We start from the raw sequence: 14,679 nt of genomic DNA, 5'->3' as shown, positions 1-14,679 counted from the left end.
GGGGGTATAGCTCAGTGGTAGAGCATTTGACTGCAGATCAAGAGGTCTCCGGTTCAAATCCGGATGCCCCCTAAAATCTAATTTTGCTCTTTTGCCAGTGAAAAACGCCACGTTTGTTGTTGAAGTCGTGTTAGTGCTATCGTAACGTTGTAGTTTAGGCGCTATTGTTTAATAAACAAGAAAAACGTTATATAGAACAAAGCGTGTCAATACGAAACTGTCAAGCAGGACGAAAACAGTAAGACCACAGAGAAGATTCGTGAATGTAGTTAAGGAGGGTATACAGAGGGCTGGAGGGACAGAGACAAGGATGGTAAAGACAAAGGAAGCCAAAGGTAAACTAGCGTTAACAACCTCAATAGCATGCTGCACATCGCTAATTAAAATAACAACACACACATAGCAATAATAACATTTATTTAAAAAAAAAATCAAACTATACAGTATGTACATTGTAAAATTATGACTCATAGCAGCTAGCGCCTTCTCCCATTCAAGAAATCGCTGTCATATACAGTACACAGTCCAAGAGCATTAAAAAAAGAATAAATTAATATAAATATTCAGGTTTAATAAAGCTAAAATCATTTGCTGGCGTTAAATTAAATTTTAACATCAGATGCAGGCTTGTAGGCTTTTGCAACATTGCAGAAATCCTGAGAAGGAAAACCACAGCAGCTGCATAATGTTCTTTTGTTTTTTTTCTTTATAGTCTTACTGTTTGCTGGTAAACTGTGATGAATCAGTAGTTTGTGAACTAAGAACAAAAATCTTCATTTATGAGAACTAAGTCAAAATGAAATTATGATTGTCTTGTTTTAAAGCGTCTGTGGAATCACTGGATCAGTTCTAGAAAATTAAGATACTAATAGGAAAATATATGACTTAGTGTTATAAATCATTGTCCTTTGTCAACCTGCCTTATTGTTTTCCTTTCTAATAATAAAATAATACCATTTTAGTCACTCTTGACAGTTAAAGTGGAATGTGATACTTCTGGTGAGGTAGGATAATTTGCCCAAACATTGTTCTCATTTACACACAGGCCACTCATGTCAATACATTACTAACACTTTCTCTCCCTCAGTGCACAACCTCCAGATTACTAAAATATAATCAAACAATCAAACAGTTTTTGAAGCTTGTCTGTTGTCATGTTTCCGAGGCTGAGGTACACACACCGCAGGTTTCTTCAGGATGTCACATTGTCAGTAAGTCATACTGTAGACGTGGTGAGGCAGTTTCTGTCACAGATGTTGTGGTCACAGGCTCAAAACACTGTAAATAATCCTGACACTGCGGCCTTTGCGGTGCCCGAGAGGCTGGTTCAGTTTCAGGACTTTTAATCCATTGTTTTCTTCTAGTTTGCCACAACCCGCGACTTCATCCAGTCCAGACTGGCAGGTAGACTGCAGGGAGAGATCAGAAGCATTTTGATAAGTGTTTCAAAGGCTGTTATTTCAACAGAAGCAGTGGTATGCAGAGGCATGTTTCTGTTAACTATGTCACATATTTGTGAAGGTTGAGTAATAGTCGGTGATACTGAGAGCTGGAGGTGCGTTAGACTCACCCCTCTCCTGTCAGGGCGCAGCAAGCTTGAACATGCCAGGAGTGTGTTGTGATGGAGTCGAGCGTGAGGAACTGGGAGATCTCTGCCGCTGTCAGGGAACCCTTCATGTCCTGTTTGTTGGCCAGGATAAGAACGGCTGCATTCTGTAGGTCCTAAAAAGAATTAAAAAATGGGTTACCGATACCGTGTCTGCACTCAGGTTCCACTGGAAACACGTGATGTTGTTCAAAACAAACAGCAACCTCAGTGGAACATAGAAACGCACAGACATGCTGACTATAAGAAGAAAGTTCCTCATCACAGTATGTCATGGGTGAGTAATCTGCTTTCACATCTATTACGCAATCAGTGTCTGTCTGAAAGCGGGAGGGAACGTCAAACACCAAAACACAAATGCCAAAAGAGGGCAGCTTCACAAAACAACAATGTGATTGTACGTCAAAGCAGCTCTCAAAGAAAACAGGCAAAACACTTCATATTTAAACAATAAAGCAAAGTATGATCAACCCTCCTCTACCTGTTTATCATCCGTAAGCAGTATTCAAATATGTTAAAAGGCACTTTTAATATAGTTATGACCAAGTAACTTCCCTAAATGTTTTAATAAAGTCAGTCTCTACGCTATGTTTTAAAGATCCTACCTCATGTGCGAGCATTCGGTGAAGTTCTTCTTTGGTTACAGTCAGTCGTTCCCGGTCAGTGCTGTCCACAACCAGAATGACGATCTGAAAGGGAAATAATAGTTATTAAACCTGTTATAAGGTCGTTCTTATCAGGACCCAATCTATGGGACGCTTGATTCATAAGAGGGAGCACAGCATGTCTACAATGCTCTATTAAAGATACAGTACCTGTAAACAATGGATCACAGGAAAAGTCATAAAACAGATGCAGGTGCATTAGCAACCAGCACTTCAAAAGCTTTCACTTTCTCTGGATTTATTTTTGGGAACTGCTAATATCACTTCCAATGCACTTCAATGAAAAATTTACTGTGTTTTAAAAGTTTTTTAGAGATAGAAAGGATCCGAAGAGTGTAGGTGAGCCATACCTCTGTGTTGCCATAGTAGGAGTACCAGCTAGCTCGCAGGCTCTCCTGTCCTCCGATATCCCAAACCAAAAAGTGAGTCTTCCGAACGGTGATCTGTTCGACGTTGCTGCCAATAGTTGGTGATGTGTGGACGGCTTCTTTTGTCAGACTAGATGTATTTGAAAAAGGGAAAAGATGCATTTAGAATTAGATTAAACTGTGAGAACAGATTTTAAAAAAACTGCTGAAAGACTCAGAAAGCAGTCAGATCACTCACAATTGATAGAGGATGGTCGTCTTCCCAGCATTATCCAAACCCACAATGATGACTTTGTGCTCTGTAGGAAAGTTAAACATGTTAAAGTTGCATGCTCACTGCAAATTCAGCCTCAAGGGATAATTGTACACACAGATAAGATAAAAGGCAGGTACATGAGGGTGATGTGCTGAACAGATTCACATCTCTTATCAAAAGACTGTTCTTGCAGTAAAACACGTCCAACACTTGGTTTAAGTGTCGTATATAAGAAAGGACTGAAACTTTACTGTGTCAGGAAATCAGTTTTTAGTAAGGTGATCAAACCACAATTATCACATATTACCCGATACAGTAGCTTAACACACCGACGGGCTTTTATAATTCATCTAAACAGCAACAATGCAGGCATAACAAGACGAACACAAGAATTAAAGCACATGTACCTTTGTCCCCGAACACAGCCATCATCTTAGACAGCAGATATCCCATGTTCAACAGGTGTGAGTGCTAGATGAGCGATGAATACAAAAGAAATCCAGAGGAAGCAGACTTCAGTATCGATTAGAAGCTGACTGTCAGACTGACTCTGCTGCGGGATCTATTATCAGTTTCTGCCTCGGCATACCATTTGTGGGCGGCGCTTCCTCCTCAGAAAGTCTGCACTTTTTGCCGAGTGAGTCACGAGCAGCGTAGATAGTAATGATGGTGCGTTCAGTGCTGTGGGGAATACAAAACGTGGGCCGGTGAGGGATTCGCCAAGGGCTAGATTATCCACAAAGTAAGTTCGGGTTTGTGTGGGACGGTGTGGGCTATGTTACAGATGCAAGTGGGTAGGCTGTTTTTTCTTTCCTTTTTTTTTTTTTTTGCTTAAATAATTGTAAGTTAAAGATTTTGCTCAGATGAGATTTTCCCAACATCTTAAAAGCATCACTGGAAGACTGAGATTGTTTTGGAGTCATGTGTGGTCGTCTTTGTACTTTCACACATTTACTTGCTTGTGTTTTAGTAGGGATGCTGTCACAGATCAGCACATATCTTTTTGTTGCACGAGTGTGAGAGATGTGTTCACTATTATATAGAGCCAATTAAATTGTGAGACGCTGACTCCATAATTGAGAATATTAGTGAAATACTGGGCTGTACCAAATAAATGGGGCACCCTGTCACCCTGGACAGAAATATTGTCCTAGCTGTAATACAATATACCCTGGCATTTCTATATTCTACTATATAGAATTTTATTTATTCTACCCTCATTTTAACAAAGTGGAAAAAAATATAGAAATAGCAACCGCCCTTGCCCATAATTTCCTTTGGGATTAATAATATTTCTGATTCTGATTCTTTGTATATGTGATTATTTACTTTGGGGTAATAAAGTAATTTAAGGCATTTAAGATTTTATTGTTTTGCTTTGTTTTTATTTGGGCCAAATATTCTAAATATATTTTAAATGTCTCCCAAATCGCTTTCTTTGCCCCGTTCATTGTGTAGTGACCTCTTTATCAGGTCTATAGAAAACTACTTGTGCTCCAAACTGAGGAAGAATATGTTTGTAAAAGCCGAATAAGTACCGAAAAATCCTAGATAAATCATCGTTCGTCATCACGAGATATTAGCGTACATTAAATGCAATTTATTTACCTCCTTAAATATCGAAAATCTGAGCTCACCTATAGTCCCTGAAGGCAACCTACAAGTCCTGCCACACCGACGGCACGAGTGGGATAATGACGCAGTCGGTGACACGCGTATGTCCGGTCTATATATGGAAAGAGAAGTAAAACTATGTACCTTCCTTTCTGAGAAACCAAAGAACTTATCGGCCTGTAAAAACCAACAGAAAGCAAAACTGGCTTCAAACAAAGAATTCCCCGGGATTTCCACTGAACCGTACAAGCAATTTTATATCAGTTCTACTCTCAACTCTCCAGTTACACAATCACAACACTGATGACCTCTTTGCATATTAGGGCCTCTGATCTGACAGATTTGTCTTAATTTCAAACCCATAAGAGATTCAGTAATGAGGCATACTTATATTCACCTCAGTCAAAGTATTGTACCTGTATTTATTTCCCTATAATTTATTTATAGCTTGAAGTGTTTCAAGTGAAATTAATTGCCAGGTTTCATTCTGGAAATAAATGTATATTGAAGGTGAAAGGCATTTTCTTTAGTTTATTGAGGTAAAAGTAATCACATAAGCACACTTTCTCATCAGGAATACAGTTATGGTATCTGTTATCTTCATCATCATCATCATCATCATCATTTTTATTATTATTGTGATTATTACCGCTGCACATTTCTTTTCCACTATAATTAAGTATTTAATGTTACCTTATCACTCTCCAGTATTTCTGTTTGCTACATTAAAGGATCTACGATGTGATTTTTTTTAATTAACTTGCATGTCAGACAGTATATACTTGAAATTAACTCTGCTTTATAACCGTGATATGGTCCTTATTGTTAATACAGATGATCAGATAACAGTCATCAGAAACACTTTGAAAGATGTCATTCCACATGTGTACACTTCAAAATCTGAAGCAGTGATACTGCAGATAACTTTTTGTGTTTTTCTTTAAAATTATCCTGCTTTAACTATAATAATGGAAGTTTACCCTTAGTTTTAGTTATACATGCAAACATGTGTTACATATTTGTTCTGTCCCGTTCTGTCAGATTTTAGCAGTTTGTTATTACAGTCATTTTGACCCTGTTGAGCAACGCTCTGATGTAAGTCTCACATTTCGATTTACAGATGGAAACCGTGTCTCAGGTCTGTGACAGTTCGTCCTGTGCAGAGCATCAGCTCGACGATGACAAAAACCACATCCTGGAGTGAGCCAGCTGCACTTCATAACTGCACTTCAGAAAATGCAGGTGTTTTGAAATGTGCTGCAATTTGATACGAGTATTTTGGAGATTACGTTTCCGTGAATACAAAGTGAAACTGTTTTTTTATTCTCAGAATCTGTCAACATTATTGTGGCTCATTGTTTTGCAGGTTTACACCCAGCAGAAGTATGGGATAGTTTCTACATTCAGGGTGGTGTTGGCTTTTTTTTTTTAAAATAAGACAGTCATATGAAAAAGCTTAGTACAACCTGATGAATCAATAGCTTGTATAACTACCTTTAGCAAGAATAATGCAGAGTAGTTGTTTTCAGCACGACTTTGTTAGTCTCTTGCATCATTATAGAGAAATTTTGGCCCACTCTTCTTTACAGCCTTGCTTCTGCTCATTGGGGTTTGCAGGGATTTGTTTTTGCACAGCTTTTTAAAGGCCTTAGGTTGATTCAACAAGTCGATTCTGTTCCTTTTCAGGCATTTGCTACTGCACTTGGGATTATTATCCTGTTGCATGACCTTGTTTGGTCCAACGTGTAGCTGTCAGACAGATGGCCTCACATTTGTGTCCAGAATATTTTCGTATACAGAGGTGGTCATGGTTGACTACATGGTTGGTGCCCAGGTCGGGTTGCTGCAAAAACAAAATAAGCACAGTTTCCCCCTCTTCCACCACTGTGCTTCACAGTTGCTATGATGTTTTTGTGCTAAACTGGTGGTGTGCATTATGGGTAAACATTCCCACATTGGTCCCATCTATCCAAAGGTCATTATTCCACAACTCTTGTAGCTTGTTCAGATTCATCTTTGTGAAGCTATGATACTGTGTTCTTTTTAGAGAGAAGAGGCTTTCTGTTGGCGACCTTTCAATTCATACCCTTCTTTATTCTAATTCTAATTATTCTATGATGCACTTTAGCATTTAGCATTGCTAACAGAAGCCTGTCAAGTTTGAGATGTAGCTCTTGGGTATTTTTCTGACATGGGGCAAATTTGTTGAGACATCCATTCCTGGAGAAATTGTGGCATTGTGTTAACACCCAGCTGGATGCTCCAGACCAGCAAACTATCAAAATATCTGCTTCCACAGAGGTGCTGATGATTAATTAATTAAGTGCATTTGATTAGCAGTACCTGGCTGCTACTTACCCTCTTAATTCCTATGGAAGCAGCAAGCCTGTCTTTTGCTTTTCATATCAATTTTGACTAATTGTCATGTAATTTATTGAAAAACTAATCTACTCTATGATTTGTATTGAACTATGTGTTCACATGTATCCAGTGGAATAAACAACACGACGCAGACATACACGTGCAGACATTTAGCATTTTTGACAGCTGTTTTTGTTCATCACATCTCACTGTAACAATGAAATGACACAATGGCATTTTCTTATTCGATTTTTAATTAAAATACGAATTTATCCACAGATTAAAAATGAAAGGCAGAAAAAGCAAAATGTAGCTACAATCAGGCACCAATGATACATGTTATTTCATCATTTTAACAATTGCGATAACGCAACAATAACATTATTTACTGATCATTATTTAATATTTATTTATTCAACTGAAGACGGGGGTGGGCCAAAGCAGCCTACCAAAGACATTCATGGATTCTCCATTATAGATAACCGTGTAAAGACCAAAGCTGATCCTATCCCCCCCACTGCCCACTTTATACTCCTCTCACTAGCTCACAAGAACTGAAGATTGAAAAAAACAATGCAAATGTTCACTGAAAAAAACAAAAACCCAACACTAATTCAGTCAGAAATCAGGAGTAAGAAGAGAGTGGTATTTAATATTAGACAAGCGAGCTGTTTGGGTGGAAGTTCGAAGTGATTAACCACACGTACAAGTACTTTTTATATAACTGTTAGCCCTGAAAAACAGACGACGAAGCTGGTGCAAAGAAAAAAGAGATGAGCAACGAGCTGGGACGGAGCAGCCACGAGACACAAAGAGACAGAGATATGGTATGAAAACGAGTGTAACAAGAGTTAAGACATCCCACCGCAGCAGCGGCGGACATGGCTTGGCGAGACATTCCGGCACTTGTGATTGGAGTTTTCTTGAAATAAGGGGTGGGAGTGACTAAGGCAGGACGTTTCGTTCACACAACTACTTTGAATCTGCACCACATTTGGAAACCAGAGAACAACTGGAGGTGCCCTCAGCACCCATGAAGAAGAGGATAACAGAAATGGGAGGACTGGGTCAGACATATACAGTCAGGTATGGTGACTGAACCAGGTCAGGGAAGAAGTAAACATCTTTGGAGTGTATTATTCATTGTTATCGCACTGACATGAGTATAGCAACATTGATAAATTTACGTGCTAAAATATGGCAACTTCTCCACCAACTTTTTAAGGTCTGGGTGATAAGAAAGTGGAGGTGAGAGACTCAAAACTTCTGGATATCAGTATGGGAGGAAACCCTGAAAGCCAAAAGCACTGAGTGAGCTTAAGGTAAAGAGAAACCCTGACACTGTATGTACATGGGAACCGTGACATTAGACCCTGTTTAAGACTGCAGAGGACAGACGTGATGCACTACGGCTCTACCGACCTTTGCACTTTACAATCGAAGAGAGGATCGAATCATACAGATCAGAGTCGTAACAATTACTGTCCTTGTGCTGTGAGTATAGAAATCCATGATATTCATGCAGTATTAACATAAGAAACAAAAAAGACCAATATTATTTTTTCTAAATGTAAATAAACTGAATTACAAGAAGAACTTGATGAGAATGGTATCTGGCAGTTGATGTATTTCTTTACATTGTACTGGGATGTAAACAGATTTTTTTGTTAGCCTGACCGGCATGGCCCCAAACCTACACTTCAGTTCCTGTTGAACCCAAAAACCAGAGCATTTCCCCTCCATCCCCTCCTCTCCCTCTGTCCTCAGTCTGTCCAGGGGCTTCCTTGGCTCTGTGGTATGATGACCGTTCAGCGGATGTAGACGTCCCTCCCCCAGTCATCCTGGTTCTTGTTGCGGCTCATGTTGGCCCCTGTGTCCACAGGATCCTGGCAGTAACGCTCCCTCAGCTTGGCACGTCCATGCGGATGCGTCTGGCTCGGCATCGGAGGGTGGTTTCGGTTTTCCTGGTCTGGCTCGGCACCTTCGTCTTCCCAGGAGGCTTGTCGGCCGAGATGCTGTGCCAGGTGGAGGCGGCTGCCCCCACTTCCTCGGTAGGGCTCAGGCTCCTCATAGGGGTCGGTCTCAATGTCCATGCAGGAGTCACCGGCCTCGGTGTAGGCCGAGTCCCGGCTGCCCTGGGTCTCCGAGTCGAAGGTGTCTTGCCGTGAAAGACCTCGCCCGCTGCCTCCTCGTAGCTGGCCACGAGAGGAGCGCAGGTATGCTTGCTGCTGGTGCTGCTGCTGGGGCTTCCCTCCCAGGTCTGTCTGATAGTCATGCAGCGTGCCGCTCCCACCACACTCTGTCAGAGGCCCTTCCCGCTTCTGCTCACCATGCACCAAGTACGCCCCCTGCAGCGAGCCGAACCCATGCCACACGAAAAGCATGCAGAGACACAAACAGCACACCAAGGTGTCAGCAGTTAATTAGCAGGGTTAGCAGACAGGGCAGAAAGAACAAAGATGCATACTTGTTCTAGCTTAAGAATCCATGACTTTAAAGGCATTAGTGCTGAAGATACTTATATGAAACACATTCCACATTAACATTGTGCATACTCACACTAGTCTATACTCAAACAACACAATTTAATCAGTAAGTAGAAATTGTTTAGTTCTGCTAATTGACTGTTATAAAATGATGATATCAACCTACAAACGAAAACAGATCCCAGCAACTTATAAAGAAGCTAAACTATATATCTACAATTACAATAGTGCCATCTGCTGGCTGTTTGAGCTCATGGCAGAACAAAGCAGCAAAATGATATAGCTCACATGTTTATCCTGAAACAGTTTTCCTTAAATTTTAAAATTCAATCCAGTTTGAATCTTTTTAAAAAAAATACTTTTCATTCATTTTTGTCAAGGATCCCTGCATAATTGTGTCCATTCGGTGCAAGACTGTCGCTTGTGTGCCATGTAATTAATCTGACAGCATGCAGCTCATGTTAGCTGATAAGGAGCCAGTAGCAACTGAAGAACAGAATGAAAACTGATTAGTATTTTGCTCTCACTCTTAAGATAAATTGATTAAACCGGACAGAGTGTTAGCAACAGCCTCCACCAAACTAAGCGTTTCTATTTGAAGAGGCGGACATGACTTGCTGTTTTCAGGGGTGGTACCATGGCAACAGAGAGGAGGACAGCAAACTGGATTTCAGCCTCTAGAAGCGCTGAAGAAAAGGAGGCCACAGAGCTGCAGAGGGCAGGGTAGGGGCAACAGACGCTATTTTACGTCTGATTACAGTAAAATAGAAGGGATTGTGGGGGCAGAGGTACCTTCTGAGGTTATTCCTTGAGTCCAGTGTGCTTTCAGCTGAGCTGTTTTCACAGTTTTAAACAGTGCACAGAAGGAAAAGCTGACCTGCTAACATGCAGACTACATCATTTTTACTCGAAGGTGTTCTTAGGCTAGCTGTTCATGTGTGGAAAATTGGATCCTTGTTGGTTCATTTGGGTGTTAATTTCTTGCACAGATGTATCTGCGGTTTCCTATATACAGCATAAACAGGCTATTAGTGCACTCCTACTCCAGGGTAAAAGGAACAGGCTGCTGAGTTTGGGTTGAGTTGCCGGAGTCGCCCCCCACCCCCCTGTGCTACTGGACTTCAGAGAGCATGTTCTTCCTCTTTCCCCTCAGTGGCTACAGTGCCGTCCATGTCAGGCCACGGATCCATATTTCTGCGCAGGGAGGTGAGGACCTGTACCTGTAGGTTGGAGACGGGCTCTGGGGAGGCAGCCAGGGCTGCCGTAGCCATGGTACGATTCAGCAGAGGGTTGGGAGGGTTGCTGCTTGGAGGGTGTGTTGCCTTCCAGTAGGCTTCAAGGTAGTCAGCCAGGTGTTCGCAGGCATCCTCCAGCTGGTTCTCATCCAGGATGATGTCAAATAATTCCTGCAACAAAAAACAGCTCTTCATTTATTTCACTGTACCAAAGTGAATTTTCCTTCTGTCTTTACATGAATTCTAGTAACAGCCAATTGTTTTATCACAAAACCATCTGCTCCGCCTTTCAAGACATCATATGTAGAATGCCTCAGCATTTAAGCAAGTTGTAACTCTATCTGAAAAATTATGCCAGTGGTGAGAAAGGAATTAGTAGCCATTTGAGGCTAACCCAACAAAAGAGTCAGGCATTTAAAAACAGGTATTAAAAAGCAGATTTACGGTTTGCTGGAAAAAACTGTTTATATCTAGCTTTTCCTTTCATAACAGCTGTATGGTATTTTATTTTATTTTATTGAAGTCACTGTTCCCCCTCACCTGAATTCTAATGGGGAAGTTCGACTGTAAGTTACACTAATTCATACAGTTTGATAATGAAAAACTTAAACAACCATATTTCTGATCAGTTCTTTCAGTGAGAGTTCAACCGAATGTAGTTATTCGGTTCACTGCAGTTTAGTGCTTCTGCAGAAATCATGGCAACCAGCATCACAGGGGAAGACAGTGAATGATGTGGCCTATGGAGGTCAGCGTTTTCAACTTTTCTTTAAGCCTAGGTAGCATGTGCAGCTAGTTTTAAAGCAAGACCCTACTTGAAAATTGCAAAAGGAGCGGAAGTACGTTGTGGATATGTGAGCTCACAGTCAACACGAGTTCATTAAGCCACTTCTGAACCTAAAGAAAATGCCTCTCCATCTGTCTTCTGTTTTGCCTCTGAATTCTACAAGATATTTTTGGCATTTTTATAACTTGTTTTTTTTATAAATATGCAAACACCACACACTTACATCCAACCTAGAGTAAGTTAGGTGTCACCAATTAATTTAACAAGCATGTATTTGTATTGTTAGAGGATGCAGAGAACATGGAAACTCCAAACAAAAAGGCAAAGCTGTGAGGCAGCACTGCTGACTACTGAATCATCGTGCCGCCCTTAGAACCCGCTCGTTCAAAAAAACTGATATGGAGGTGGACAGAACTCAAAATGCATTGTCCTAAACCAATGGCTGACACAACAGCCATATACAGACTATGGTCTCTATGCTCCTCCACACACAGCGACAGGGAACCAGCTGGGATGATGACTAAATATTACTCAAGACAGAACGATCAGGTCTATCGTAAAAGCACAACAGGCAGCCTGTTAAGGAGCGATTCTATAGCTCTGTGCCAAAAATGTATCATTTGTTAGCAAAGCCCGAGAGTAGCTCGTTTATTGCGCTGTAAAATCATGTCAAAGTCCGCTCATGTAAAGATAGATGCATAAGTGGTATTCTGTAAAACCAGAAAGTACTGTGATATAAATTTTTACATATTTTCCTGAAATCCATCCAAGTAGGTTTTATGCCTAAACCCCCAAAAAACTGTGATGGAAAAAGCACTTGCCAAGTGCTTGCTCATAAGGTGTAGTCTGATTGTTATTTTTATAGGGCCCCCACTCAGAATAAAAGCAGCCGTTGTTGGATGAGGGGCAGTATAAATAAAACTGAATTAAACTGAATTGAGGGCCTCGAACCTGTCTTCTTTCAGCTGTTAATCGTCAGATACTGTTGGAAAATAATCCCAAAGGGGTACTTGATGAGTTCAAATTCATTTGACTGAGTGTCAGGGTGTGATGAGCCGGGGATGAGAATATGTTAAAAAAGCTCAAGTCGCAAAGCAAAACTCACAGGTGGGCACTGAGCCAGCTTGTCTGCTGCAACCATCTGCACGTTTAAGTGTTTAGCCTGGGACTTCCCTCTGGATTTAATGAGCCTCTGGAGAACCTGCAGGGAGATAGCAGAGCACCGTGTCTACTGAAACAATATTTACTGCTATCAGAATCAGAAGACGGTAGAGTCATTCCAAAATTAAGTATGAGAATCGGTTTAAATGAATGAATGAAACAGGCATACCTTAGGGGAAGCTATTTTGATATAAACAATGATGGGAGCCAGGGAAGTCTTAGCCAGTTGAGAGGGGTGGTTAATGGTGTCGGCATCCAAAGCAACAAGCTGGAGAGTTCGGGCCAGCTCGAAGATACGCTCGATCTCACTCTGCACCTCAGCTGAATGCCCAGGAAACAGACAAGACACGTGAATACAGTGAGACAACAAAACAGATACATGATCTCTGTTTGAGGAGTTAAAGCACTGCATGTGAGCCAATCTTCCTTAACTTTGTGCACAAGTACATAACAGACGTGTTAGTTCTTACTCATGCATGTCGGAGTTAAGAGGAAAACAAAACAGCTCCAAGCGTATGAATCAGATCGGACCACAGTTAAAAGTTCCATTTATGCACAGCTAAATGGAGCGCTCCAACATCCTCATTCTCCTGCCCCCTCCTGGCATTTCAGATATGTATTTAATGCTTTTTTAAAAGGTGCAGAGAAAGGAGGCACTTAAGAATGAGATGCCTGTGGTACTTGAAATAACTTACAATAAGGGCACAAGTTCTCACCATGTAACTAAAACAGAAACATCAACGACAAAAAAAACAACCAAACAAACAGAAAAAAACAACCTCATTAAATAGATGAAGTGGAACATTAGTTGTTTTGTTAGCACTAATAGGCACAGCGGTAATTATACTATCAGGTGCACCACTCAAGGCTGTAGAATGCTGAACGTTGTGTTCATTGTTCCTCAACAGCAGCCTATAAAAGCTGGTTATTTAGCATTTCGAAGACAGCTCCACCTTTTTATCAGCCTGTCGACGTGTAAGGAGCGAGATTAAAACAGAAAACCAGAATGTTCCTCGTCTGTCTGGTCAACCCTCAGCGCCTCCGAGGTGTCTGTGCGCTGCCAACCCAAGTGGCAAAGAGAGATAACAGGGGCAAGGCAATCTGCACAGAGACGTGGCCCGCACATTTCAGCAGCCTCCAGAGGGCTAAAGGATAGAGAATTAAAGCCGGAGGCGAAACGGGGTCTCTGCAGAATGACAAGAGACGTGAACTTTTAAGTTGTACAAAGAAACAGCAGCCAAGGTTTCCATTAACCTCGACAAAGCCTTCTGCGAATTTGGATTTAACTTCAGAGAGACGTTTGCTCCCCCGTGATGACAAGAGTGAATTTAAAAGGCAAGGTCCAGCTGCAATAGATGCTATCCTTGGGTATGACTGAAGATAAACAGCATTATGAGTCACAACATAAGGGTGACAGCAGGATGGGAGAGTATCGTCTTCCCTCTCTGCTACCAGCCGCTCTGCTGCCCTCCCACGGATCTCTTCCTGCTTGGGTTTTGTAATTGGTTTCTTTTTGTTAAGAGACTACAGGCTGTCACACAGAAGTATGAGGAACAGAGAAACTGACAGGCAAGCAGACAGGCAGACAACGATGTATGAGCAGATGATGAATATAGTTAGAAGAAAAAGGGGAGGGGAAGGAAAGAGAAAGAGATGCTTCATTGTTTTGTTGCGGGAAGAGCATACGTACCCAGTACGTCTGAATCAAAAGACAGAGGAGGAAGAGGATGGGTGGTGGGAGAGAAAGGGGGGAGGATGGGTGTAGACAGGATGAAGAGAGAGAGGAGGCCAGATCAGACTCAGGCAATCAGAGCAGGTGTAAAAAGAAAATAAGTGACAGTCTCGTGTCTTTGGATGATACACCTCAAACTTGAAACTGAAGTACGTTAACTGCTAGAACTGATTGTTAGTAATTATCTAACCTAAAATATTCCGATTTATCATGTATACATTTGAAAGAAAAGTCCTCCATGTGATGTCACTGATAACCACACCTCTGACAACACAGATGCTGAAATGTTTTTCTCAAACATTCAGCTTCAAGAGCTTCATTTTGTGCTTGAATACAGACAGTATGCTATTTTACACATAGTCTTAATGTGCAAAGCTTAAAAGATATTAAGTCTGAGGATTTTCTACA

The 14,679-nt window shown here is 41.2% G+C and overlaps 2 protein-coding genes and 1 non-coding gene across 8 annotated transcripts in view; 1 reads left to right on the top strand and 2 right to left on the bottom strand.

Annotated features, from left to right (window-relative positions):
• Positions 1-72, top strand: trnac-gca (transfer RNA cysteine (anticodon GCA)). Its single transcript has one exon. It is a non-coding gene; the product is annotated as a tRNA-Cys (tRNA).
• A 328-nt stretch (positions 73-400) lies between these two features.
• On the bottom strand, positions 401-3,620 carry arl5c (ADP-ribosylation factor-like 5C). Its single transcript, XM_005726153.2, has 6 exons — positions 3,303-3,620; positions 2,878-2,938; positions 2,622-2,769; positions 2,212-2,295; positions 1,571-1,722; positions 401-1,409 (listed from the first exon to the last, which is right to left on the bottom strand). Exons 1-6 carry the CDS (start codon positions 3,346-3,348, stop codon positions 1,361-1,363), a joined length of 540 nt encoding a protein of 179 aa, XP_005726210.1. The 5' UTR covers positions 3,349-3,620; the 3' UTR covers positions 401-1,360.
• A 3,528-nt stretch (positions 3,621-7,148) lies between these two features.
• Positions 7,149-14,679, bottom strand: part of cacnb1 (calcium channel, voltage-dependent, beta 1 subunit) — a 38,800-nt gene continuing 31,269 nt past the window's right edge. For 2 of the 6 annotated variants that reach the window (XM_013909063.1, XM_013909065.1), the window contains exons 11-15: positions 14,230-14,238; positions 12,709-12,860; positions 12,484-12,579; positions 10,577-10,762; positions 7,149-9,218 (exon numbers count right to left, since the gene is read on the bottom strand). In XM_013909063.1, coding sequence (XP_013764517.1) covers positions 8,679-9,218; positions 10,577-10,762; positions 12,484-12,579; positions 12,709-12,860; positions 14,230-14,238 — 983 coding nt within the window. In that variant the 3' untranslated portion in view covers positions 7,149-8,678. Of the gene's footprint in view, positions 9,219-9,709; positions 10,763-12,483; positions 12,580-12,708; positions 12,861-14,229; positions 14,239-14,679 lie in introns of those variants that run through there. The other 4 variants (XM_013909064.1, XM_005726152.2, XM_005726149.1 and 1 more) reach the window with 3 other exon arrangements.

Source organism: Pundamilia nyererei, unplaced genomic scaffold (genome assembly GCF_000239375.1).
Source record: "Pundamilia nyererei isolate P.nyererei 1_Seehausen unplaced genomic scaffold, PunNye1.0 scaffold00018, whole genome shotgun sequence".
NCBI classification, from domain to species: domain Eukaryota; kingdom Metazoa; phylum Chordata; class Actinopteri; order Cichliformes; family Cichlidae; genus Pundamilia; species Pundamilia nyererei.
The sequence above is the reverse complement of the archived record's forward strand: the minus strand, read 5'-3'. Positions and strand labels throughout refer to the sequence as shown.

What these genes read in the sequence shown, in the direction of transcription:
- arl5c (XM_005726153.2), bottom strand. Translation starts at nt 3,348, where the DNA reads ATGGGATATCTGCTGTCTAAGATGATGGCTGTGTTCGGGGACAAAG. An exon ending in ACGACCATCCTCTATCAATT is followed by an intron (nt 2,770 to 2,877) that starts GTGAGTGATCTG and finishes AAATACATCTAG; the next exon opens with TCTGACAAAAGAAGCCGTCC. An exon ending in CCTACTATGGCAACACAGAG is followed by an intron (nt 2,296 to 2,621) that starts GTATGGCTCACC and finishes TTTCCCTTTCAG; the next exon opens with ATCGTCATTCTGGTTGTGGA.